Source organism: Cygnus olor, chromosome 16 (assembly GCF_009769625.2).
Source record: "Cygnus olor isolate bCygOlo1 chromosome 16, bCygOlo1.pri.v2, whole genome shotgun sequence".
Classification (NCBI taxonomy): domain Eukaryota; kingdom Metazoa; phylum Chordata; class Aves; order Anseriformes; family Anatidae; genus Cygnus; species Cygnus olor.
This window is the reverse complement of record NC_049184.1, coordinates 1,876,379-1,902,764: the sequence shown is the minus strand read 5'-3', so window position 1 is coordinate 1,902,764 and position 26,386 is coordinate 1,876,379. Positions and strand designations below refer to the sequence as shown.

At 47.6% G+C, this 26,386-nt stretch overlaps 2 protein-coding genes across 9 annotated transcripts; one reads left to right on the top strand and one right to left on the bottom strand.

The window, feature by feature from the left end:
• Window positions 1-166: 166 nt before the first annotated feature.
• On the bottom strand, window positions 167-14,330 carry GHRH (growth hormone releasing hormone). Of its 3 annotated transcripts, none has more exons than XM_040576406.1 (7): window positions 14,278-14,330; window positions 7,749-7,848; window positions 6,763-6,894; window positions 5,775-5,879; window positions 5,039-5,176; window positions 4,605-4,701; window positions 167-3,611 (listed from the first exon to the last, which is right to left on the bottom strand). In XM_040576406.1, exons 2-6 carry the CDS (start codon window positions 7,826-7,828, stop codon window positions 4,638-4,640), a joined length of 519 nt encoding a protein of 172 aa, XP_040432340.1. In that variant the 5' UTR covers window positions 7,829-7,848; window positions 14,278-14,330; the 3' UTR covers window positions 167-3,611; window positions 4,605-4,637. The 3 variants fall into 3 exon arrangements, with proteins under 3 accessions (XP_040432340.1, XP_040432341.1, XP_040432342.1); XM_040576407.1 differs by lacking the exon at window positions 14,278-14,330 and adding an exon at window positions 10,473-14,255; XM_040576408.1 differs by lacking the exon at window positions 14,278-14,330 and adding an exon at window positions 7,926-8,238.
• A 2,747-nt stretch (window positions 14,331-17,077) lies between these two features.
• Window positions 17,078-25,855, top strand: MANBAL (mannosidase beta like). Of its 6 annotated transcripts, XM_040576402.1 has the most exons (5): window positions 17,100-17,152; window positions 18,898-18,946; window positions 20,207-20,287; window positions 20,666-20,860; window positions 23,374-25,855. In XM_040576402.1, the coding sequence occupies exons 4-5, from the start codon at window positions 20,711-20,713 to the stop codon at window positions 23,479-23,481; spliced, it is 258 nt and encodes an 85-aa protein (XP_040432336.1). In that variant the 5' UTR covers window positions 17,100-17,152; window positions 18,898-18,946; window positions 20,207-20,287; window positions 20,666-20,710; the 3' UTR covers window positions 23,482-25,855. The 6 variants fall into 6 exon arrangements, with proteins under 6 accessions (XP_040432331.1, XP_040432332.1, XP_040432336.1 ...); XM_040576397.1 differs by lacking the exon at window positions 20,207-20,287 and having other exon boundaries at window positions 17,078-17,152; XM_040576399.1 differs by lacking the exons at window positions 17,100-17,152; window positions 20,207-20,287 and adding an exon at window positions 17,693-17,711.
• The last annotated feature ends 531 nt before the right edge of the window (window positions 25,856-26,386 follow it).

Here is a 26,386-nt window from a genome sequence, read left to right as displayed (position 1 = left end):
AGAAGAAGGAAGGCAGAAGATTTTTTTATATAAATTAAGTCAAGAGGGTTCCAGTTATACATTTTTTTTAAGTTTTGATTTTCACTGTTGCGTTCATGCTACCTGAGTGTTTTTCATATGAATCTCAAAAATCCTTTCTTCTGGATCCCTGCCCCACTCCACTCTCCCCTTTTCTTCACCTGGGATGTTTGAATTTCTTTTAGAAAAAGAAGAAAAAGGAAAACATAATTCTACCTTTCCCCAGGCACCCTCTCCTCATACTAAGTGATTTGTGAATAAAGAGGAAAGAATGGTCCTGAGTTTTGTTTTGGCTGTTTCAAAGTCTCGGACTGGAAGTTGAGCTCACATGAAAATGAAAAGAGCTTTTTGGCTGGGCAGTTTTTGTGTATTAGTCATTGTGGTGCAAAGGTTCCTCTTCTTTCATGTCCTTTCCCAGAGGCACGTGTTTATTTGGGGGCGCTTCCCACTTCTGCCCATCGTTTGTGATGCTGTCATTTGCATTTCTCTGCTAATTGCTGTTCTCTCAACTCAGGATGGCGCCAGGCTATGTGGAGCTGCCATGGGTGCTCAGAGCTCAAACAGGAGGAGTCCTTGGGCTCTGGCCCTTGTAGGCCTTGTGCCTGGCGTGTCTGCCCTGGTAGGTTTGGGGTGCCCTTCTGGTGGGTTTGTTTTCATGGCAGCCTCTGGAAGTGACCTCCAAATATGAGTTCGATGCCTTTTAATTCTATGTCATTGGCTAGTGTCTCCAGGCTGATGTCATATGCAGTACTTCTCGCCCACCATCCTCCTTATAACCCTGAACTTCGTAGCTGTATTTAGTAATTTTGTGTCATCAACAAATTAATGAGTTGGGGAGGGGGAAAGACGAATGCTTGGAGGAACAACACAGATTTCTGGGGAGTTCTCCTGATGAACAACTTGCACATGGAAAACTTCACAGTTGCTCCTGGCTCCCTCCCCTGCGTCTGTGTTGGCTCCTGTTCGTCCCGTGTCAGATGGGTTTCTTTAAAGACCTCTTGGCAAAGGAACTTTACAAACTGTCTTTTGGAAATCCAAGGAAATTATATCAACCGGCAAGCATGTGGATAAAGGGTGTGGAGCTAATTCCTCCGAAGAACCTCACATGTGTGAGACATGACTCCACTTTACAAAAGCTGTTGCCTCTTCCCCGCTGCAGTTGTTCACACTTAGCTCACTGTTTCTGTTCTTTGTAATACCAGTTCCTACCAGTTTGTTCGTGGTGAACACTGTACTGAACACCGTACAGGCTTGATGAACTAGTCCCTTGACCTCCTCTGCACTCCTTCAAAGAACTGATCTCATGCTGCATTCGAGCCTTCTGGGAATAAAGGAGTTGTAAGCAAGAAATAGTTAAGCTACTATTTACACTGTTTTACCCTGGAATTCCTTTTCACTGAGTTTTTGAGCCTTTTTTTGTTGTTACTGCACACCTATCAGCTTTGTTTTATAACTTTGTTTTATAACTAATCTGTTGATACTCGCACTATGACAGATGCTCCAGTACTTTCCCTGTAGCAGATCTCTGGCATGTTCTCCAATGACAGTACAGATGCAAAAAGAAAATCATGCAGTTCTGTGATGCATTTTCTTTGAGCTCTGCTTGTTGCTGTTTTTTTTCCTTTTTTGGCTATATGTTAGGAAAGGATGTTTTTTCCTTCCCGTGGCCCTTTATTCTTAAGACACTTTCTGATTTGCTTTTTTTTAAACATTTCATCTCCCAGAGTTTGAGCATTTGCTTCCTCATTTTTATTCAAACCGAGCTTTCAAAGGAATTCCTTTTATTCCAGATAGGTACAGTCACTCAGCTGTTTAATCATACAGACTTAGGTATTTCCAAAGTATTTTATGATACATCTTTTGATTTAAAACTATTGAATGTAGTGTAGTGTCTGCATATAGCTTTCATGTCACTTGTAATTTTTTTGCTGCCTTGTTTACTTTCTAATTTATGAATATGCTTTTGGATAGGGGGGTTCCTTTCCTTGGAGCAATTTGTAATGGCTTCAGGCACGGTGGCTGGTGTTAGACAACAGCTTTACAAACCCACTTGGAAGCAGTCCCATTCAGGTTGTTTCTTCTGTTCCAGCTTCTCTGTCCAGCTGTACTGCGAAGCAGAAGCATGACTTATGTCTCACTGTGACAGTTCTCTGCTTGCGTAAGGGTAGTGGATTACCCATTAGTGTACTGCTGCTGTCGTGGCTTTACTGATGGACCTCAGCATCCCCCCGTTGCTTCCCCCCCCTGCTGGGCAGTTGATAGTATTTCTGTAGTGCTACAGTTGTAAAACTTCAACAGGGAGAATGTAATCTATAGGGATTTGGTGCAAGTATGAACTCATTTCCATGTGTGCTGGAGCCTACTGCACTATAACATGATCACCTGAGGAAAAAGGAGATGGTAAATACTGTGAATTGCCAAGGAATTGTTTGGGTGCAGTGAGGGATACTTTAAGAGGCCCTCATATGTTTGCAGGTGTATTTCCAGCCTGGTTTTAAGTGGCTGGCACTGGACCCAGTGCCTTTGTAAGCACAGCTCTGAGTTGTCCTCTGTGTTCTTCCTGCTGTCTTTGAGCAACGTCTTCCATTTCCATTCTGTGCCTGGAATCAAGAAACTAACATCTCAATACACACAGAGCCATCTTGACCTGCTGTTGGACAGGTTTATTTAGAACAACTTTTATTCCCTGCTAATGATGGGAAAGCGTACCCCATCCTGACACTATTTACATTTCTGAAGACAGAAATATTACATGAACAATGGGATAATTGGGGTGACAGAGAAGGAAGTAGTTATGTGAGAGATCACTGGGTTAATAACTTCTTCTAAGTGGCAGTGGGAACGTTGACAGCTGTAACCCTAGCCATGGTGGCGTTCAGAGCCCCTGGATGGCACACTGAATGAAAGCAGTGTCAGCCCAATCTAATGCACAGGGCTCTCCTTTTGCTCTTGCTGAGCAAAGCTGTAGGCTCAGCGTAAACACCTCGGGGCTGAACAGTAACTGCTCGTCACCGAGCTTTTTAGAGCCCAGGTTTGCTGCCAGGGCTCTGTCCAGGGGCTGGGCAGTGACAGCCCCCAGCGGTGTTTGGAGGGTAGACTGGTGGATTTATGCGCTACCTCACCCTGCTCTAACTGTGTGTGGTTGTGCCATCAGCATCTTTTTGGAGGAGGCTGTAATCAGTTCACTAAACTGCCAAAAGGTGCCTTTTGGTGGCCTCATATTTATTAATCAGGCCCTCAAACAGAATGATGACTTGGCAGAAATTTTGCTGCACTTCATGATTTGAAAGCCTTAATTAGTAGACGATATGTCTCCAGGATTACAAGTGTACTCGTTGTTTTAGCCTTTATATAGAAAACAGCCTGAGGTTAAACCACAGAGGTATTTTTTTCCTGGTTCAGTACACAAACCAATGTTTAGAGAGGGGAATTAAATTGTAAAGACTGAAGTAAATTAAGTAGTGCATCAGAATTGCATTCCTTTAAATGGATTTGAGGACTGTAGGCTTCAGTTCCAGCTGGTCACCTCCAGGAATGTCTTCATGGCTGTGAATGGCTTACTGTACAGTTAGATCCATGAGCTCCGAGTTATTCTGTACAGAAGCAGGAGGAAAAGAGTATTACGAAAAAGCTATTGGTGAGTGCACACTTCTTTCTTTTTTGAGGCTTTTCCTGGCTGACCTCATTTGTGAAAAGAAGTGAATGTAACCAACTCAAACATGGCAAGAGATGCTAAAATGCCGTTCTTTCCTAGCTAAATCCATATGTATGATTTATGTACAGTTCTGGTCTTTCTCCCCTCCTCCCCCCCCTTTTTTTATTTAATGTTCTCACAGGTCTCCCCACACTGCTTCATATTGTGCTGACTAGGGTTAGACAAGCTTAATTTCTGAGACAGGAGTAAGATGAAATTGCTTCATGGAGGAAAACACATTTGTCTGAATGAAGGTATTACCAAGGATGGCCTGTGTGCTGGCTCTGAATCCCCCAGGGCTGGCAAGGCTTAGAGCATATTTCAAGCTCCAGGTGACTAATTTTAGGACTGAGGGGAACAGAAAACTAAGGTTTCATTTCCTGTCCAGTGCAGCGAGAGGGGAAAACCTGCAATGTACTGGGCATCTAGAGGAACGTTCTGTGCCCTGGGAGAAGATTTTTGTCTGCGTTTAGGTTAGCTTCAGCCCTGGTGTCCCTCAGCTTTATGAGGATGTTTTGGTTGCTACCAGCCTGTTCCCACACATCCAAATGGGTGTCTGAGTTCCGCTGGATTTGCTGATAGATCTGCCGTGAGAGCCGTGTTTGTGGTAGGGCTCAGGCCAGAGTAGTTAGACCAGGGGGGCCTTTTGTGGAAACACGTGCCTAGGTGTCTGTTCAGACTAACAGGTCTGAGTGGTACTAATGCCAAGTACCTAAATAAGGTACTTGACAAAATGGGTTGGGAGCTTTTGTTCCCCTCAGTTGCAGTCTATACCCTTTTCTCATGGGCAGTGGTGGGAGTTGGCTTTGCTAAGGGAAAGCCTTCGGACCACTTGTTGGGTGCAGTGCAGCAGCAGTGTTACGTACGCAGTTGTGCAGGGAATGGTACTCACCAGAGCACAGGGAGATGAAAAAGGGAGAAATATTCACATGAGCTTAGCCAGGGTGTTGGGAAACCCTTCTAACTGGCTGCTGTTTACGTCCCGAGGCCTGTGAAAGAAGAGAATAGGACAGTGATGACATAATTGAGATTGAGGTTTTTTTTTCTACTGCTGTTTTACTGAATTATGGGGGTGAGGAGGCAGCACAGTGATGTGCTGCTGTGTGCTGCGGGCTGGCTCAGGACAGGCTGATCCTTCTGTGCACCCTACTTGCCCGTGAAAGGGAAGGGGTGGGTTATGGAGTCAGGTAGGAGCTTTATTTTTTTCACTGGGTGTATCTGAAAGGTAGTACTTCCAGTAGCTTCACATCTAAAAGCCAGACAGCAGAAAGGACCTTCCTTGCCTTATTCCTGCGGAGAGCAGGTTACGGAACGATTCCCACCTACCTTTGATTCTGCAGAATGGCTCCCAGGAAGTCCCTCAGTACCATCCGCTGGTGGTAGCGGCTGTCCATCAGGATGCTGTCGGACTGGCGCCTCGTCAGAAGCTCGTGCACCCCTTCTTCTGGGCTGCTCTCACTGTTTCTGTGATGCGAAGATGAGAACCGTCTTTGTTTCAGAGGTATGTTTTAGTCCCTCAGGCTGAACAGCGTGGCAAGGAACCTGCTGGGCCTGGGGCTGTTCTGCCTCATTTCAGGAGGAAATTGGGCAGCTCTTTGCTCCTGTGGTAGGAGAGGGGTCAGAGCTGGCTTGCATCTGACTAGCTGGTCGTGTTTAGTGGCAATAACTGATCCATCTAACCACAGCTGCCCAAGTTGTAGTGGAGAGGCTGTCTTCTGTGTTCAGACCAGGCATAACAGCATAACAGTGGGTGTTTCCTAACAGCAAATGATCATTGCAGCTATTAATCTGCAAAGACTGTTGCTCGTTGCTAGCATGGTACAGCTCGCAGCTGATCTGACACTGATAGCCTTGGAGGGATGGATTAATTAGGCTGTTTAATAATTGTTGTGATTAGAGGGATCTTAGAAGTGGGGATTTAGGATGCCCTTTGGGGTGTGGAGCAGCAGGAGATTGCTTCTGTTGCAGTGGAAGGCAGCTGTTCCTGCTACATGCATTAAAAAAAAAAAAACACCCAGTAAGCAAAGCACTGTCTCTGGGACGGCAAACCCCCGTGGCTTACCTGAGCCGCTTGCCAATGATGGTCTGTAAGAATTTGCGGGCAGAAATCTGCCCCAGGAATTTCCGGTAATTGTCAGTGAATATGGCATCTGCGTGGCGCTGCATCCTAGGGGTGAAAGACAAGCACGAGGTGTGCTCACTGAGCTAGCAGGGAGCTTTCTAGGTAAGAAATGGATGTTTCAGATGTCAAAATACACCAGATGTAACTGCTGACATCAGGGGTGTAAACATACCAAAGGCTTCTTAGTATTGGACTGAGTTAGTGTTGGAGGGTGAAAAGATTTAAGGGATTTTTGGTTCTGACAGGCAGGCAGCCAGAAAAACAAAATATATCTGTTAATCAGTATTTGCACTTAAACAGCTGATGGGAAGTGCCTGCAAAGCAGCAGTGAGGTCAAAGAAGCAGCAGGAAGGAGAACCAGAGGCTGGTAGAGGGCAGAGTTGCAGCTGGGACACTACTGTGCTCTGTAGCACCACTGTCACCTCCTGAGACACCCCTGTGGCTGGGGCAGGGTGACAGGAGCCTCGGACGGTTCTCCAGGTACAGAAACTCCACAGGTAGGAGAAGCACAAGCTATTTGCATGGTCCCCACTGTTGTGAGGATGAATCCACTGTACTTAAGATAAGCAACCATCCCTTGTCTCCTGGCAGGGGTGGAAAAGAGGCTCTGACAGCCTTCCAGGTGAGTTCCCAGAGCTTGGTGAAAAATTATGCTCCCTGCTGAAGCACGGGGCTTGCAGCCCTGCCTGTCAGAATGCTTTGTGCTGCTGGGGGAGAGCAGGAAGCAGCTCAGGACAGCAGCAGTGGTGGGAGCTGGCATGATCCCAGCCTTCTGCTCCGGTTTCAGGGTTCATCTGCATTCTCCCCCTTGAGCCTGGCCTCTGTGGTGCTGGTGGGACTAAGTGACCTGCTGGTGTGCTCCTGGGCTGCAGGAAAATCGTAACCAGCATCCTCCGTGGCAGTGGGGGGTGAGAGGCAAGGTACAAACCTTTTCTCAGTAGGGTCTGGTAACAAACCCTCCTCGTCCTGTTCCTCTGTTGAGGGGTTATGGCTCTGCAGTGGGCCACGGTCCTGCAGCTGGAAGTTCATGGCCTTGCCAGTAACAGGCCGTGGGCTGTACCTGCAAAAAAAAAAATATAAATAAAAAACGGAAAAATAAAAAGGGCATATTGCAAGACATGGTCAAATGCTGGTCAGGGTTCTTGACTGCTCCTCCTCGTTCTGCTTTTTCCTTTCTCTCTCCCTTTCCATCCCTACCTCATCACTAACACAAGCTCTGTCTGTCACTCTCCCCAGCCAGAAACTGCCCTGAAGCTGTCACAGCAGTGAAAAGGCAGTTAGTGAAGCTGCCCCAAACGTGTTTTCCCCTCGCTGAGCTCCCAGCAATGTCAAGCAAAACTCCAGTGCTTGTGGTATCATCATGCCATGGCTTTGGCACAAGGCCTGAAGCATTTTCTGTGGGATGTTGTGAATCCACTTTAGAGAACCCTATGCCCAATTTTGTACATCCATCAACTTGTAATAGTGAGAAGTAATACTAACTTCAAACAGTTGGCAAGGAAATACTTGAAATATTAATATGCAGCTGCTGAGTTCATGTACTGAAATATCTGTGGCTCCGGTTTCAATGCAGGTAGCCTGCAGGCACAAATTTTAATCAGTGACGGTGCTGGTGGTGCTGGCTGCTCTGGAGTTTGCCAGATTCCCCTTCATAGAATCCAGCATTCAATTCCAAAACCAACTGTTTGGGCTGAAATATCCCGTGTTAGGTGTCTGCCTTCTTTGGAAACCACTCCTAAGCTAGTGGCATTCCCAAAAAAATAAGCCAGGGTAAAGAAACAGGTTCACCAGAGCACGTACAGTTTATTTGGCTTTCAAAAGGGCTGGCAAACTTAATTTGGCACGTGCTTATTTTGCAGAAGGTCAGAGCTAAGGCAGAGAGTTACAGCATGGATGAAGCATTCAGTATCTTACCTGAGAGCTGGGTAGAGAGGAGAGGAGATGGAGCATGCAACTAAGTGCAGGAACAGGAGCAGGGTGGCCTTATCCAGCATCTTCCACCCTTTGGACTCACCTGAAATGCGGAACTGAGTCAGTGGCAGTGTCTGCCTAAAGCAACCTCCTCACCAGCCTAGCATCGCTGCACAGGACCTTCACCATCTCCATCTGCAGCTGTCCCCCAGGACCTCTCCTGCCCTGCTGCGTCAAGAGGAGCCCCTTCTCCACTGGTCAGAAATGCCTTCGCAGCTCTCAGGACTTCGGTGAAGGTGGGATGGATCCCACCAGCGGTGTGTGTCTGCCCAGAGACAAACACTGCGGTATTTTGCACCCTGGGGCTGGCTGAAGGGCTGTGTATCCACCATCCCAGGTGGATGACTCAGGACAGAGAATCACCCGAGGTCGCACACCATCGGAGCTGAATGCAATGCTTTTGTTACTGGAAGCAAGAGACGGTAGGAGAATATTCCAGTTAACGCTCTTCCTCGCCTTTGATCAAAAGCAATTGATCTTTAGCTCAGAAAAGATTCTTTAAGAAAGTAGGATGTGGATGGAAGTCTTTAAAATATCAAGTGTCCTTGTTCTGCTATGTTATTTTACACAAGAAAAGAGCAGAAAGATATTTGATCTCCGTAACAGAAAAATGTTCAATTTTTAAGGAGAAAAAAAAAAAAGCTTCCCAATGTTTAACAATACTTAGTTGGAAAAAAAAAAAAAGGAAAGAAAGAAAAAGCCACCCCCACATTGCCAAATGGAAAGGTTTTGGCTGGGCTTCTAACTTCCCCAATGAACTTCCCAAGCAGTGGATTTTACTGATGGTGGTGGCAGGAGGGGGCCCGTTCTGGTGGGAAACATCAGCAGTGGGGACTGCTTCGCTGCTCGGATATAGCTGAATGGAGATGTCTCATTAAGGGCTTGTGTGGTACCCACGCAAGTGGGTTTGATGTTGATCCCGTGGAAGCTAACACCAGGATTAGGCAGTGCCCTAAGTGCCTGGACAGACATGGGCAAGGTGCTGCACTAAGAATTAGGGTTTCTTGCCACAAGCCCTTGCTTGGCCAGCTCCCTCTTGCCAGCTGCTCACGCTCTCGGCCCGCTTCCCACCCGCTCCCCGGGAGCAGAGCCGACGATCCCGGCCCGAGCAGAGCTGACTTCTGGCAGCTGCAGGAGGAGCACCCCTTCCCTCCAAGACCTGGTCTCCTACAGAGCTGCTCTTGCCCCTCGGAGAGCTGAGGAATGCCCAGAAGCAGCAAAATAGTGACAGAGGCACACTGACAGAGCTCCTGGTCCTGCTGCTGCTTTTCCTCTCTTTCATTTGAACTTGAGAAAGCATGTCCCTTTCTCCCCTAAATATCTCTGAGACAAATCTCAAATCAGATCTTGTTCTAGATAAAGGAAATGATCTAAAGCATATGTTGGAGGGTACCAGGAGACCACGGCACCAACATCTGAAGAAAGTGCCAACCAGGAGACTTATTCAGCACCAGGAGAAGCCGTTACATGAGCTGTGAAGTAAAATATCACTAAGTGAAAAGAAAACCTAGCCCAACGTTGTCTGCTTCCCTTTTTAATTCCTAGGATACAGCCCTGATTATCTGAGTGCTGGGTTTTCCTCCAGGAAAAAAGGTTTTCCTCCTCACATTTTGTCCCTTTGAAATTTTTCCTTTCTCTACTTTTAGTTTTTGTGATTATTTTTTTTCGCTTTTGCCTTTTATCTCCTGTCTTGCTTTGTCTTCTCTTCCTTTGCTACAGCCTGCTTCTCATCCCTTCAGCTTTTTGGATATTTCTGTCTCCGTTTCTCCCTTGCGAAGGAGCCTAGAATGAAAGTCCTTCTCCCCTTTCCAGAAGTGCCTGCTATTTCAGAAAAGAGACTGGAGAATTTAAGTGTCACCCTGCGTACAGGCAGCTTGACAGCTCTGCAAAAACCTTGTCACCTTCAAAATTCTCCAGGGGCAAGAGATGCCTTCTTTTCTATTCTGGCAGCGTGTGAAAGAAAATGATTAATAATTTCCCCTTCAGATGAAGAGCTCTTACACCATTCCAACAGATAAAGCACAGTAGCTTCATTCCATCCTGTGCAACGTTAACACAGCGGCGTTTGTGAAAACGATGTTGGAGAGATTGGGTGACTGCTTCTGAAACCTTACCTGAGCGGTCTCAAAAATACCTCTACAGAGATGAAATGGAGCTTTCACTGTGCCTGCAGGTTTATGAAGTTCAGACTTTCATACTCGGATTTCTGCTTTTCTCACATCCTATTTCAATTTAAGTGGCTTACTCTGCGTCGTTGTGGCTGGCTTCGCGTTATCCGTGACACACAGCTGCCTTTCTCCTCACACTTGGGGATGGTGCAAACACAGTTTTATTGATGGGTGAGTAAAGCAGCGTTCATTTTCCAGGGTAAAAGGAATTTGCACGAGGATAGCAAATGAGGAAATCTTTGCTTCCTCTAGTAAATGCCTAAGAGTTTTACAAGGCTCACCTACAGCACAGCTCCACTGATCTGCACTTATCCACAGCCCAGCTACTGATTCGTTCTCTAACTTGGTACAAAAAAAATCCTTTTGATACAAAGGGCACTGTATCTGGCAAAGCTAATTACTGATGCCAGCTTTGATTGCATTTCGGTGTAGTTTAATTGCCTCCAATTTCCAAATAGACATTATCGTGTTAAAGCCACGTACAGAGACCCGCTCTTACCGTTCCCTTAGACCACAGGCTCGTCCTGGATCGGCTCCTGCTGAGGTGTTCCCTTCCCCTCTCGCAGATACAACTTCTCTAGTGCTGCTTCTGAGAGCCCTGCTGGATGCGTCCCCTCCACCGGTACCCGGGCAGGACCCTGCGAAGCCGCTGAGCAGGGAGGACACGCGGATGTGCCCCCAGCTGTCCTCTAGCTGCCAGGGAGGTGCAGCTCCTCCTTTTATACCTGTGCTCCCTCGGGAGTCCCGTGGGCTTCTACACGTCAGAGAGTCAATTATCCTCCTGGATTTCAAAGGCTGCGCTTAGCATCCTCTCTTTTTGTGTGAGCAAGGACGCATGCAGGGAGGTTGTGGGGAGGGGGCTGTGGCTGTAGTTGAGGGGTGTTTGCGTGTTTTCTCTGCCTTCTTCACAGAGTGAAGAGCAAATAACAACAATGATAATCCGGCAGGGTGAATGACAAATTGGCTTTGCAGGGTAAACTTCTTTCCTTTTACAATTGCATTTTTTCTTCCTACCCCACAATAAGGAAGTTAACCATTAATACTTTTTCACGCTGCCTGCTCAGGAGGGTTTATCTCTTTGCTATTTTCTTTCTTTGATTATCAGCATTTTCCTCCTTCCCCTTTGTTGCCCACACCTGCTAGCATTAGCGGGGCACTTCATGCTTCAGTCCCTCACAAACATCACAGCTTCGCACCGAGCTCACAGAGCAGCTGGGGAGCCCTGCTCTGTTCGTGTGCTCTGGAAAAAAGGCAAGGAAGGGTCTCCCCTGGGGTGCTCCGTGCACCAGCAGCTGTTTTCATTCTTGGAACAAAGAATGAAACCCCCATTAAAAAGAACACATAGCTGTGATGCCAGGAAGAGCGGGACAGTTCAGAGGAGTTAAAAAAAAAAAAAAAAAAAAAAAAAGAGGTGCCAGCATGAGTTCCACCTGCCAGATTTTTAGCGTTGGTTTTATAATGCCCAGAATTGATGGGGACCCAGAGGGACCCAGACCTTCCCATCTCGGGGCTTGCGTGCCTTGGTGCTGGAAAGAAGTTTCAGCAGGTGAGATGACTCAGAGCCGCCTGCTGCAGAATGCCTTCACCTTGCACCAGGGAGCTCGTCGCAGCTACGGCTGGCAGAGGCAGAATGCAGGGAAGGATGCCGCATCTGGTGTGCGCAGGGGGCCAGAGCGTTCAGCACTGGTCTCTGCCATTGCTGAGGTGAGAAATCAGCACTGTGATTATGGCTCGCTGCTTAGCGGAACAGTGGCCTTCCGAACCATGTGCTCTTGGTAAGCAGCAAGCCAACGGTCAGAAAGACTCGAAGGAGCTCAGCACACCAGATAACGCCGTGGAATTAAATAGTAGCTGCTCTATACCTAGGCAGATGTGCACTGTCACCTCTTGCTCTGCCTGCTTTGAATGCTCCAAGGGCTCGCCTTCCATTTGGTATCACATCAGTGCCAGGCCACTTCACAGAGAAATCAAGGAAAAGGACTGAAGGGACCAAAGCAGGAGCTGGCCCTGAAGTGAGCAGCTGACCAGGGGACTTCTGATATAATCCAGAAACAACCACGTGGAGAGAGAGCAAGAACTGCTGCCAGCTTTCCAGCCGTAAGAAGTGACACCAGCCAGTCAATGGGGAGATGATCTGCTGTACAAGTCAGGTGATAAACGTGTCTCATCCTTCCTCACGAACCCCAGAGAAGACTCTTTCTAGGCAGTACGGAGCAGGCTTTCCAAAACCACTGTACTGGTGCACACAGCTGCGTGCTCTCTGCAACTGGAAAGGGATTTTTGTCTGTGTTTTTGAAACAATCTGTTCATGTTCTCTCATGTGTGAGGCTGGCTGCATCAATTTTTCAGCATGACTTATTTTTCTTCCAGTCTTGGTGCTACACTGGCTGAACAGATGAATCAGACCACGTTGTTAAACCAGTTGAGAGCCAATGCTATTCCAAGATATTATCCTATAGCTTGTTTTTGAGCTAATTCTCTATCTTCCTGGCCCGTTGCCTTACACAGAGCTGCTCTAAGACCCGGGGCAATATCTCTCTGATTAAGGGGAGTCTGCCTATAATTGATTTGTTTATAGCTGCCTGCTGCCCAGCTTGGATTATGAGGGCTGTGCTCTGCATTCATATCTCAAGTGAGTCGCTATCAAAGAAGGCTATATAAAACTCCATGGTCCTAGGGGTTTCCTTGTTCTGCCTGGGCTGGGTTCCTGTCATGCACAGCTGGACCAAAGAGAACCCACACAACAAAAAGCTCTCTTTATGACCAGATTAATTGTGGGAGGCAGCAGAAACTTCTAAAACCCCTTCAGGCTCCGTCGGGTGGATACTGCTTAGGAGTTCTTAAATAGCATAAAAAGAGCAGCTTTTCTTTCCACAGCATTTCCTGTTCTAGCTTTCGTCATAGCCCTGGTGTCGTCCCAGGGCCGATAAGGGTCAGTTCTGGAGCTCCTCTGCCAGGATCCTTCAGCTCTCCCTTGGCTAGCGAGGCCGCTCCTGGGGCAGCAGCGGTGGCTGTGATCCCCCTGCTGCCGGCAGCTTGAGTCCTGCCATGGGGGCTCTGGCTGCTGACTGCTCGGGACGAAGCTGCTACAGACTGCAGTAGGATCCAGTGCTGTTTGGAGCCAGTTCTGCACCCATCTGTGTCACAGAAAGTAGTTGAACTGGGAGCTACGCTCTTTGTTCCTGTGGTCAGTGTTTCCCAGCAGGGTGGTCGCCCAGGTGGATCCGTGCCCCGTGCAGGTACGCGTGCAAGCAGCGTGAAAGCATTCTTCATGGGAGCTTCATTTTAGGAGTAGCAGCAATTATAATTTGGCACAACAAATGACAAATTCTCTTTGTAAAGGGAACAAACAGCTTTTTCCCTTTAGGGTTTCTCTTGATTTGTTCCTAGAGCCTTCCAGCTCTTCCCCACCTCTCCTTCCTCCTGCAGCCGGTTCTGTGGGCATTCTGCTGGCCCCCAGAACACAGGGCACGTGAATTTGGGATTACCCCCAGAGGTCATCACTTGGGGTCAGCAGTGCCCGCTGGATAGCTCTCTATTTGCCTAAGCCTACATCATTGCAGGGTGAATGCAGTCTGTGGCCAGGTACAGGCCACCACAGGTACCTTCTCCAGCTGGAGCTGCTGCATTTTGGAGTCACATGCGCGTAGACCAAACCTCCCTGGGTGAAGCACATGCCAGGTAGAGTTATATTTCACTGCTAGTCCTTCGCTGATGAAGGACACGGTGTTAGGATCCTGCAGCAATTTCCCAGGTATTGATTTCCTCTTAGCTTTACCTCCTCCAGTCTCCATGCCGTGCTTTAAAAAATGGCCCCTGTCTATTCCAGGTGCAGAACGGGTAGGTCCAGATAAGCTGAACAGCATGTGAAATGGGCCTGCTCACCCTGGGAGGCTGAAACTAATGACAGTAAGAAGTAACCCATCAAATGACAAAAAAAAAAAATCGTTCCCTATTCTCAGCTGTCAAGAGCTTTTCTGCACTCCTCCAGAATGTCACAGACAATGACTGTTGGCCTCCAGTTTCTCTAATCCCCAGTACTCCTGATGGAGCCACACACAACTGTTTCCTGTGGGTTTCTTTTACTCGTGAGATGTGGTGGTGACCCGCTTATCACAAGTGCCCTAACGGTATATTCAACAGAACTGACTAAGAAGATTAGGAGTTTTATTTTCTGCCTAAGTTTGCCACCTTAGAGATAGGCTGGGACACATTTTAGTTCAAATTTCTTATCCCGCATAGCAGACCTAAGACATATTATAAATAAATTGACCATTATTACATTGTCTGTTGCTGGTACATACCCAGTATTTTTCATTCCAAAGGTTTTTTGCAAAGATGCAATAATTTCTGTGGAAAGCAAGCAAAATGAGATGAGAAAGACAAGGCTTGACCTGTGTTACCAGTTACTTCTACGGAAGAAATGGAGAACCCAAATCCCAAACGCAGCAGGTGTGGTAAGACTTGCCTTTAGAAAATTATACGAGACTGGGTTTTTCCACCTTGGAAAGATAAAGTGCTGGGATTTGGATCTTCAGAGCCTCCAGAGTCGATCCTTTGAACAACAATAGGTATCCTGGGGAGAAATTTCCCTTGAAGAATTCCGTTTGGTAGGAACCTGAATACAAACAATTATCAAAATAATCTCTTGCAAAAGGTCCCTCTGGATGGGAGCGCAGTTTGCTCCGTGAGAATGAGTCTGAAGCAAGGGATCAGATTTAAAATAGACAAAATAAATCGGTAATTCAAAACGTACAAGGAAGTGCTATTAGAAAAGACTGTCTCAGAGAGTTAAAAGCTTGCTTGAAAAGCCTACTTAATCTTCAAACATTACCGTATCACTGGCACTACAATAGAACAAATGGCACCAGCCAGCAAGATACGTATGTGTCAGGAGGCCTGATGTGCTCTGCGGGTGAGAGCCATTTATAGAGCTGCTACCTGTCTGGCTCTGTTTATCTCCTGGTGGAGCGACAGGAGCATTTCAGCATCACCCAAGTGAACCGCCAGGAGTTTCAGCCAGATGTCAGCATCCTACAGTCAGCTGAGAGTCACTGGTTCCTGAATTTCTAGCTAAATACCAGCTCCTTCCTCTTCCTACCTAGGCAGACCGAGCTCTGATGCCAGCAGTGAATTCATCTCTGGTCTTCCACTCTTATTTCAGTTTGGAAAGGAGCTTTGCCTAGAAAGTTACACAGCACAATACAGCCACGCTCGAGGAACAAGGAGAGCTGGCGTTAAAATCCTAACCCTGTCACTGGCTCACTAAAGTCCTTCAGCTGCCGGTACCCCTCCTAAGGAAACGCTGCTTTGAAAGCTTCTGATGAAAAAATCAGAGTTTAAGTAAGATGTGTTAGTTTATGGAGATGGAGTGAGGAAATTCGTGTTTCCAGTAAGGACCAAAAAACAAAGCAGTTATTTCTTCCTGGCTCGATAATGACCTGAGGATGAAAAGATCAAGGTGAGCAAGGATACGTGTGCAGTGTATGGTAATAAACAGGTCTCACTGCAAAGACTTGCAGGGAGTACTGCAATGCAAACCAAACAAGGAATTTAGAAAGAAATAAAAAAGCTACGGATGAGTTGGATTTGGGAAAAGACTTCACATCTGAGCTCTGTCTCTGTTCAGAATTGGGTGCTGACAAAATTGCCGTTTCTGCTCGTTGAATCAATGCTAGCTTTGAAACCCACACAAATCTCGTAGGCTTTGGAAAATCATCCACCCAGCATACACCTCCAAACAGCCTCCTCTTTCATCATTTCAAAATCAGCGAAATGAACGGGTCAGTGCGGTGCAGGTGAAAGGCGCGCAGCCAGGGCGGGCTGATGGCACCACCTGCTTGCAGCTCGAAGGCTATTTCCCTTGCGCGGAGCCTGGCATTACCACCAAGGCGTTTGATGGTCTGCCAGGGGGCTGGCGGTAGAGGGAATGGGTGGGAGCTGTATAAAAGCTGCAACTTCTGTCTGCCTATTTCTCCTTTCAGTAGTTAGTGCCAGTTTTGTTGGCAAAGAGAAGGGAAGAGCTTTAACCTGGAAGGCGTACAGTACTGGCCGGGAGCCGTGTGTGTGCTTTCCCCTCTGCCTGCAACCTTCAAACCCTGAGGATCGGTGCCCGTGAGGAGGTGTACATGGACAGCAGCACCACCCAGCTCAGCGTACTGGTAGTATGGAAATCATTTAACCTGGTCATTTAAGCCACACTGATAGGATCTCTCCTGACACTCACTTTCACAAGTTATTTCTCCATCCTCAGTGGTTTTGTATCCTTGATGCTCTGTGTTCGGGACCTAAAAGGGCAGGGTTTATTGCTGTTCCTGAGCTCTGGGTTTATTCCTTGGCCATCACAGGTAGTGAAAGCTCTGATCATTATTTAAGAGTAATTTTTTCTTAATTTTTCAAGCCAGAAAAATTGCTTTGTAAAATGTCTTTGTCCTCTGTAACTCACAGCTGTGCACATTCTCTCGTTGTCCGTAAAGTCTTCTGCATTAAAATAGAAAGATAAAAGGTTTTAAATCCAATTGCTCAAAACCTTTGAAATTGTTTTTGTTAATACCTATTTAACTGAAATGCTTGTTAGCAGCCTGGAAAATCCTTTTACTACAAATGCCATCCCTTACTCCCTCTGTAGCGAAGTAACTGATTTTTTTTATCAGCAAACTGATGAGGATTTCCTCAAAGTATTTAGACTCCTGGACAATAAGGCTCTGCAGCAAAACTAAGCTGGCACTACTGATACTTCAGGGTTAGGAAGAGGGCAAAGCAAATCAGATTCTTTAAATACCACGAAGAAACAAAGCACAGCACAAGCCAGTTTTCCCCCTTTATAGCTCATCTCATCGAGGCATCTCCATTTCAGAGCCGGGCGGGGGAAAATAAAGAAAGAAAAGAAACCCAGGCGGGAGCAAAGCAGCAGCGGGAGGCTTAACTATCGCTGCCCGGGAGTTCGAGGAAGCAGAACCAAACCCCCCCGGCTGAGGCGGGGACTGCGGGGCGGGGGGCCAGGACCCGGCGGCTCGGGGCGGCCACCGCCCTACCCGAGGCTGGGGGGGGGGGGTGGGCGCTGGGCGCGGCCGGGCAGGCCGCCCTTAGCAACCGGGCGGCCCCGGGCGGTTGCTAGGGGCGGGCCGAGGCGGGAAGCGCTTCCGGGGCGGCGCGGCCTGGCCTGGCGGCGAGCGGGCGGTGAGGGGCGGCGGGGCCCGGGGGGGGCCGAGCGGGGGCCGGGAGGGGCCGGGGGGGACCCGGGGGGTCGCGGCGGAGCGGGCCGGGCCCTGCGGGCTCCGTCACGGAGCGGGAGGGAGCGCCCGGCTGCTGCCGCGGGCAGGGGCGGCACCCGCTAGGCCGGGTCGCTCAGGGCCTCGTGCAGCCTGGCCTGGGAGGCCCCCGGGGCTGGGGCACCCACAGCTCCTCCGGGCGGCCTGTGCCAGGGCCTCACCGCCCTCTGAGGGAAGAATTTCCTCCTAACCTCTGAGCTAAATCTCCCCTCCTTCAGTTTAAAGCCGTTCCCCCGCGTCCTGTCAATATCCGCTTGAGAAAAGAGTCGCTCTCCTGCTTTTTTATCAGCCCCCTCCAAGTACTGAAAGGTCACAGTGAGGTCCCCCCAGAGCCTTCTGCAGGCTGGGCAGCCCCAGCGCTCTCAGCCTCCTGTGCTCTGTGCTGAGCCTTGGGGCCTCGAGAGGGATCCAGTGTGTGTTACGTGAAGTGCTCCTGCGGCCTTGTCCTGTGTTAGTCATTGTATGCAGTGGTGGGGCTTGGGGGTGCCAGCTGGGAGGCGCGGGACAGCGGAAGGAAAGGTTTTATCTGCCCCTGTTGGGGTGGCTCGTGTATGGCCCTGAGCCTGAAAGCAAGAGGTTCTTTATCGTGGGGCCTGATTCTGCCCCCGGGTGGCACTGAGCAAAGCCTCGAGCCAGAGCCCTGCAGCCCCGCGCTGATTCCGTGGTGCGGCTCTGGCTTTGCTGCAGGAAGATGTACTTGTGGGTGGCAGCAGCTAGCTTGCTCTAAAGCCCTAAGAGTAGTTTTAAACAAATAATGAAAGTCAGTTCCTTTAGTGCGGTTCAGCTGTGTTTTTACCTGCTTCCACCGGTGTGTTCCAGTGAGCCAGCAAGGCCTGGGGGGGGAGGCGATACCTGCTGTTAAACCAACTGGGAGAACTGGGGAGGGCCATGCTGTGTCATACGCTTATGTCTTTTGCCAGAGGAGTATAAACCTTTAAATACAGCCTAAGAACATTTACTTTAGGTATAGGTAACAGGCTAGGCCGTCTGGGGAAAAAGGTGGCTGAGCCTGTGGAGAAGAAGAGATGTTAGCAAGGGAAGAGATGGTGAAATTGTAGCCTCCCTGGAAGAGGGAGGAAGAGCCAACTATCGCTCAGGGACCTGTTGCATTGGCCGCCAGGCAGAGCGTGACGAGGTAGCTCCCTGGGTGAGAAAACTCCCTCCTCGTTTTGTGTGTACTGCAGGAGGCGTGCCTGGTACCGAGCCTGGCTCCCCGCTGCTCTTTGGGCCTCCTGACACGTGTAACTTGGACCTGCTGCTTCGCGTGAGGGTTAACCTCCTTCAGTGTGCAGGTCTGGGAGTCTTTTCAAAGCAGGGATTTTTTTTTTTTTTTCCTTGTATTAGTTCAGCTCCGCTGATAGCAGCAAAATGAGCGGCTCTCCCGCGGGGTGCCGGCTGTGACTGCTGCGATAGCTGCAGCGTGGTGTCAGCGCGGGGCGTGCTGCGTGGGTTGTGTTCGCAGGCCGCCACGCCGTGCTGCCACCTGGGCGCTCGGCGCTGCTCACGTCACTGGGGATATTTACAAAATTAATAACGCCCTAACGAGAGATGAAGTAGGAAAGGGAAGGGTGACTGGCGGAATACGAGGACGGGGATTTTTGGTTTTGTTGTCTATGTGTCAGTTCCCTTTTCTGATTTGTGTTGGTGTTTCAGGTGTGTGAATCAGGACTGTCGGTAGCAGCTCGTGCCAAAAAAACCCCAGGTGAGGAGAGAAGCGACGTGCCTTCCTGCTCTGTTTAGGAAGAGTGGGAGCAAGAATGAAGTTTTCTAAAGGTGTCCCAATAAGTAAAACCCAGACAAAATACAACTTAAGGCTGAAGTTTTCTGTGATTCTTGCTTAGGAACTGCTGCCTTGGTAGATTAGAGGAAGGGTAATTTTACAGGCTGAGGGCAGTTAGGAGTGAATTTCATTTATGCATGCTTTGCTGATGCTGTCCTAAGCCCAGTCCCCTCCTTGGGTCTGCACTGAGACCTGTGAGCCTGCATGGCCCGGTGCGTATTCCAGCTTCGTGCACGGATCGTGAATTCAGTCAGAATTTGAAGTGTGTGGTTTTTTTTCTCCTCACTGAAGTACAGACCGCAGGAGGTCACCTGTTCTTATCTCCTGATTCAAAGGAGATATTAAATTATATCCTGATTCAAAGGAGATATCAAATGCAGTTGGGAATACTTTTGCTGTCTTTTTCAATCCAAAATAAGATCCCATACTTCAGCTGAATTAAAAGAAAATAATTATTATTGCTTGTGATTTATATACCGCTCCTTTTAGTTTGTACCCAGGTGACATTTGCCTCTGTCTGTGACAGCACAGAGTTGTTGATTTTTTTCTTCAATTTATCAATTACAACTTTATTCAAGTTGGACTCTGCATTTACCGTCTTTCTGAACTCGGTCACATCTGCAGGCTGTAGAAATCTCCTCGTAGCGTAAGAAATGCAAAGCCTGCTTTGGAGATAGATAAATTCTGGGAGACAGGTTACTGCCCTCCAAGTGGAACGTGCGTGCAGCACAATCTTGCACCCAGCCTTTAGTAATATGAAAAACAAACGAAAGCCAAGAGAGAACTGTGTGTATAAACAAGGAGTGCTGATTCAATAAGCACACGACTGAATCATGCAGATCAGGAAAACCAAGTAAGAGTAATCACAGCTGAGTTCTGGTGGCGTCTCAGAAGAATTGAATTTCCCTTTTGTGACTTTCTGGGGCGTACTTGAGCAATTCTGGAGGGAGGGTTCTCGGTTATCATAGCGAGCCATTAGTCATTTGTAGGATGAAGCGATAACTCCATTAGGAAAAGGAAGGGAGGGAGTGGCTGAAAATCTAGCTGGGGACCCGGGAGATCAATATTTAACTCTGACACAAACTTCCTGTGTGACCGCTGCGAGGTATGTGGGGCTTCCTGTAACCATCCGCTAACGCACTGTTTGTAGTTAAACATTGAACTCATCCCCGTCTTCAGCAGATCTGCTCTCTGTGCGCTTTATCTAAAACGTTGGGTTTTGTACAACATCTAAAACAACAAGGCTGTGATTACACGTACAACGTAAGTGAAAATGAATAATTGGCATTCATCTTGCATGCACGATCGGCCTCAGGGAGAGGTATCTTCTTGCTTTTTAAGCTTTCCTTTATTGTGTTATGGCCATCTGTCATATTTTGCTTGTTTTCCCCTCACCTGCAAATGGACTAAAACTCATGTTTGAGGGCTACTTTCTTAGGCAGGTAGAGAAAGACCAGCATCCAAATGAATGCGAGCTTCACTTCCCTCTTTGTGGTTGCGTCTGTATCTGTACCAACGTACTGTGATGATATTCAAAGGTTATCTTCAGCAAACCCCATAAGGTAGCCTGTAATTTTCTGCTGCTGGAAAGTAACGCCAGAACACACGATGTAAATAAGTACTCTTTTTTCTTTCCTGTAGAAACCAGTCTTCCTGAGAGCACTGGAGGAGAAAGGTGTTTCCACTATGGCTGCTGAGTTGGATTTCTCCCCGCCTGAGATCCCCGAGCCCACATTCATGGAGAACGTGCTACGCTATGGACTCTTCTTCGGAGCCATTTTCCAGCTTATCTGCGTGTTAGCCATAATCCTGCCAGTTTCAAAGTCCCATAAGACAGTAAGCAGTGTTCTTTAACGTTGTTATAGATGCACAGAATCACAGAAAATCGGATGGGAGGGAACATGTCAGAGCTGGTGGAGACACGGTAGTCTGCCCCAGAACTAATGATCCATAGCTCATTCTCTTTCCTTCCTTCTAGCTTTCCCACCTCCCGCTGGGTGTGCGTGCTGTTCCTGATCGCACACAAGAATACTTCAGTCCCAAGCCCACGTTATCATCCTACTGCTGATTTGCTCTATTAATTGCCAGGCAGGGCGTGCCCTTTGCAGGGCCTGCCTGTCAGAAAATGGCTTAGGGCTCTTGTTTGCATATGATTTTTGGAAACGAGGTGCAGGTGAAAGTTCGAGTGTATTCGAATGCCGAGAAGGCAGTTTTCAGTCCTGGCGCCCAATCCTGTGCAAGCGTGCAGGGAGCCGTTTGCTGTTAGCAGAAGAGAATGTTAAAGTCAAAGGTTGAGGTGAGCTACAGGGCTCTGATTCCATCTTCTGTTTACTTTAAATTGGGCCACAGTGGGGTGACCCGCATCCACCCAGCTGTTGTGATAAAAGAGCCCCAGGAGCTCGGTCGCGCTCGTGTTGGTGGAGCCGGCAGTATTTCAGCCTGCAAGTTTGTTGGTTTGATTCAGGTTTTCTCTAAACGTGCATGGTATTGTTTTCAGTAACAACTCAGAATGGAAGGCTTTGATGTCAGGCTCTATTGGCGTTTGCTCCCTCTTGCGCAGAGGAAGCATGGAGATTTTCAGCAGCACGTGGCATTGATGTTACCTGTCTTGTAAAGAAGCTTGTAGGAGAGAAAGTATGCCTAGGGTAGCTGGAGAAGGGAATGCCTGAGGGTGAGGCACAGTGCGAAGGAAAAAGGCTCTGGCCGATGTGTTCTGATAACAGCGGTCTGGGGGGTTAAAACCATACAACAGAGAGGGCAGAGCGAGATTTTCCTTTCTAGCTCAAGCAGGACAGTTCATGGCCCAACTTCCACCTTTAACTGTCAGCGGGATGTGGAGGTGTGTTGATGCACTGGATTCCCGATGCCCTGGCCTGGGTGCACGCTCCCTTCTGCTAGGCCTGCTGCAGCCACCAGAGCCCATCCATCCGAGTCCATCGCTTCCCTTTATGAATTTATGGCTGTTCTTGAAAGCTGGGAAGAGTGACGGTTTTAGTTTGAAGTGGGAAGCTGAAGACCAAGCCTCCAATTAAAGTGATAAAGCTCAAGGACCTGTTCCTGTTTAAGGTCATCCTTTGTTGTTTGCATGCTCTTTTTTTTTTTTTTTTCTCCATGCTGTCCTATTGATGTTCTGCCCTTGTGATTAATTTCCAAGACAATACACAAGAAAGACTATCCCTCCGAACCTTGGGAATGGTGCTCGAGTCCAGGTAGGGTACAGATCGGCTTCTCTGTTTCGGAGGCTTCAGGCTTTGGAGACTACCTTGGTTTGAACATTAGAAGGCAGCAGTGTTCGCTTTATGGCAGCACCATGCTGCATCCTTGAGTAATAACTGCATGTTGCTCCATTTCTCCAGAGCCTGCCAGCTCCCTGTGCGCTGATTACAGCCTTTGGAACGCCAGCCAAATCTCCTTCCTTGGAAAGCCACACAGATGTGAGCTGTAATAGCCCAGTGACTTGAGAGGTGTTTGAACAGAGCTCCTTGATTAAAAGGATCCTGTCAGATACTTGCCTTCCCCTCTGTTATCTGGAGCTCTGTCTTGGAAGCTTGAAACTAGCACGTCTTGCTCTGCCATTTTCTGTGTGTCCTTTTCCAGTTGGCAAGCTCTGACTGATAGAAACCAAGATGCTAAGGCAATATTTGTACTCAAATGCATTTAATGGAAGGAGGCAATCTGTGTGTGTGCGCTTTCTCAGATGAGACTGGCGCTGCTCCCTTATGTTTTTACAAGATAAGTAGACTTTATTTCCCATGGCTGAAGTATTATCTGTCATCTCCCCTGAAGGAAACAAGCTGGATACCTGAGGACTCCTTGTTAGGCCAGGTGAAGAGAGCTTTGCCTTTGGTTCCCTCCCTGAATTTCAGGCTTGGTTTAGTGGCTCTGAACTTGACGTTCTTACTACTGTTTTGAGGATTACTTTTTGTCTTGCACCGGATGAGGCTTAACATTTTGCAGAAATACCTATGGCACGTTGCCACGCATACTGGTGATTTTTACGGTGGCTTTTCATTTTCCCAGTTTGAATAGTTTTCATTTAGTGTTGGTTTTCTTTCTGCCGTTAAAATTGGGGTACTGTGTTTCTCCAAAGCCTGATTTAGACACGCTTACAACAGCTTCTCTGGTAGCAAGCTGTTTCTGGGCATGAACTTGCACTCCTCAAACAGCACATGCAGAAGAAGCAGACATGGTGCTGCTCAAGTCTCATTAAATGTCAGCTCGGTTTGATATAGGTGTGTTCCAACAGAGATACCCAGCACTTGTTCCTTTGGCTTGCACACAAATTCCCAAAGTGAGCTGTCAGCAAACTGTTAAGAAGTTACTGACTGTTTCTTAATTGATTCCTGTAGGACTCGGACAGTTTTGAGCCGAAGACATCAGAGACAGTGAAGAAGCCAAAGGCAACTGCCCCGCAGATAAGCAAGAAACCCAAGAAAGAAACAAAGAAGAAACGATAAAGGCTTGACCAACGAACCTCAAAAGACAAAACAATCACCTGTAATCATGCTTCCTCAGAGATGACATCAAAGGCAACTAACTATGTTAAATGGTTTTCTGGCATTGCCATGCTTTAGCTTTCAGGGACAAGGGAGAGGAACTTATAAAAGTGGAAGGGAAGGGCTTCTGCCTTAGATTTTTTTTTTTTTTTTAAAGCAAAGAGGACTTCACATATCCAGGACTTCATTTGACATGATTAATTTATCAGTCACCATCAAAGTGACTTCTGTCATTTTTGATGGGTGGAGAGGCTTGTCCTATCTACTCGATGCTGGCCAGGATTTGTAGAACAGTCCCCGTGGAAGGTGGAGCATGGGTTTGCTACTTTGGATACCGGTTTGTGTTGTATTTTTTGAAGGCAGAAGGATCAAATGGATCAAGGACACCACACTACATAGCTTTGCATTCATCTCTGTTGTCATCTAGTCTGAAATACATAGCTGCATTTTACGGCTCAATAATAATGGCTTTGTCATATTCTTTAATTCTTTAGGTAATAACTCATCAGATGCCAGACTGCTGTAGATGAAAGCTTTCATTTCCTCAGCGTCGCTACCTCTTTCTTATTCCCCACCCATGTACTCTTCCTTTCTATTCCCTTTCCTGAAAGCGGGAGTCTTTCAGGGAGTTGAGATTGTGGTGGAGACTGCAGTGACTACAGGAATCGCCGTTCTGGAAGGTGCTTAATGCCTAGAGTAATGGGATGTTCTTGGAAGCTTGGAAAGACCCGATACTGCCTGTTGGAGAAAAGGTGCTCTGAGGTGGGGGACTTGAAGTGCTGCGTTTGGCATGCATCAACCAGCACTGCCTAGCCGTGCTGTTTATAAACCTTCCTGTGAGCTAGCTCAGCCTTAACCATGTGCTCCATTTCAACACAGCTGGGGTTTGTTGAATTTGCAAACACCCTCCCAGCCATACCTGCTACACAGTATGCTGCGTCTCCTCTTGGTGATTTCTTTCCTGAAGTTAAATAGGATCTCAGCCTGAGGAGGTGCGGTAAGCTGGCTGTGTAGCATGACTCTATGGCAAGAGACGTATACGCTGTGTTCCTTCAGGCTCTGGCTCTCCAGGGCCAGGGACAATCTAGTATTAGATTTAAATATGGCTAGACAGGACTGGAAAGAGATAGGTGGTGACGTAGCCACGGAGTCTCTGTAGGGCAGCTCAAGCTTCCTGATGCCAGCTCACATCTTGGTTTGTTTGATCACGAATGAGTCAATGGGAGGAGAACCTGCTGTTTTAGGCGCACCCAGGGTTCAGAGCGGCTTTGAAGGAAAGGGTTCTCTGGCGGGGCTGCAAGTCTGCGATCCTTTTTGCATACGTAGACTCCCGTCCTCAATTCACAAATGCCGTGTGAGCCTGGGTACGGCAGCAGCGCTGTGCTGCGTGTGGTCTCTAACAGAAGCCTAGCAGCACGTCTGCAGAAGCCATCGGTTTGCAAAAGGCCGTATTTTCTGCTCCTTCCTGCTTTTGGTGGGTGAGCCAGGTGGATCCCAGTGCCAGTTTGATTCCAGCCCCTTACTGCTTCCCTGCTCCACGTTCTCTGCTTCTCTTAACCAGAATGCTGTTGCCATCGCGCTCCTTAAAATCCAGCTTAGAGCACTGCTTCAAATTCAGCCCTTTTTTTTTTTTTTTGAACTACTTAAAGGCAATACTAGGAGAGCAGAACAAAGCATGTGAGACACAAGCACTCTAAAGATGCTTTGAGTTCTCAGTACAAAGAAACATTACAAAAATTTCCCACGCAAATAACAAAGAACAATATTGTGCTATGAGTTTCCATTACGGGCTTGTGCTCCTGTCCGTGATCTGCAGGGGAAAGAAAAGTGTTGCCCTTCCCTGGATAGGTACTATAAATCACTTCCTTTTTAGTAAATGAGGATGGTGGTTGTTTTATCTAACAACTTGGTCTTTCTGCAGGTTACCTAAAGGTGGGTTCTATTGCTTTGTTCTCACAGAACTGTAAATATTGAAAGAGTAGTGCACACATTACCCAAAATACAGAAGTGCTTCCACAGCCAAGAACCAGTTAGGGATGAGCCCTGTGTGGTTACCCTGGAATGGCAGGCTACTACATCAACGTCTTTGTCTAGCTGTCTAGAGGCTTAATTGCTCATTGCTAAGTGGAAATCATGGACATTGGGGGTTCATTTTGTCAAGGGGAAGTGGGGTTGTGTTGTATTTCCACTCTGTTTCTAACAGCTTGATACCTGTTTCAATGTATTTGTTAACTGAACTTACACTATGTCTTTAGAAATTACCAGTGTCCCGTGTATTTTAGTTTTTGTTGAAATGTGTAATAAATACAACCTGAATATCTTTGTTTACAAAAAACCTTTTTTGAACTTTGCTGCTTCTTTCTGTGCGTTTACTGTGAAAGCTGCCAGAGCTCTCAGAATATTGGAACACAGAGACATAAATAACCTATTCATAAAAAGCGATCCATTAAGGGAAAGCCTTTGAGATCCTTTAATCTGTGAGAAATTGGTTAGTTAATACTTTCAGGCATGCGTGTATTTGTGTTTGACTTGGAGGTAGCAAGCTATCTCCCAGAACACCTTAACCTTCCTGGCAGGAGGAAATGGTGCAATGGCTAAATTAATTTGCCTCTCATGAGAGAGTTTGGCTCCAAGAGCCCACCTGAAGGTTCCAAACTAAAGGCAGCATTTGTTAGTAATATGAGCAGGGGATTAGATGGGGATTCAGTAGATTGATAATAGGGATTTTCACAAGCTCCTCAGTGTGTGAGTGTAGCTCAGGTTTCCGTGGCTGGAGCAAGGAGCTGCCTGGTGGCCGCTCTTGGGCTGTGGGAAGAGCAGGCGAGCTCTGGCAAGTGCCACGGTCGGTTCCCTCACCAGGAAAGGA

Excerpts from the sequence above, each read along its gene's own strand:
- MANBAL (XM_040576397.1), top strand. The coding sequence starts at position 20,711 with ATGGCTGCTGAGTTGGATTTCTCCCCGCCTGAGATCCCCGAGCCCACA. Across the intron at positions 20,861-23,373 it reads TTTCAAAGTCCCATAAGACA|GACTCGGACAGTTTTGAGCC; the intron begins GTAAGCAGTGTT and ends TGATTCCTGTAG.
- GHRH (XM_040576406.1), bottom strand. The coding sequence starts at position 7,828 with ATGCTGGATAAGGCCACCCTGCTCCTGTTCCTGCACTTAGTTGCATGC. Across the intron at positions 5,880-6,762 it reads CCAGACCCTACTGAGAAAAG|GATGCAGCGCCACGCAGATG; the intron begins GTTTGTACCTTG and ends TTTCACCCCTAG. Across the intron at positions 5,177-5,774 it reads ATCATTGGCAAGCGGCTCAG|AAACAGTGAGAGCAGCCCAG; the intron begins GTAAGCCACGGG and ends TTCGCATCACAG.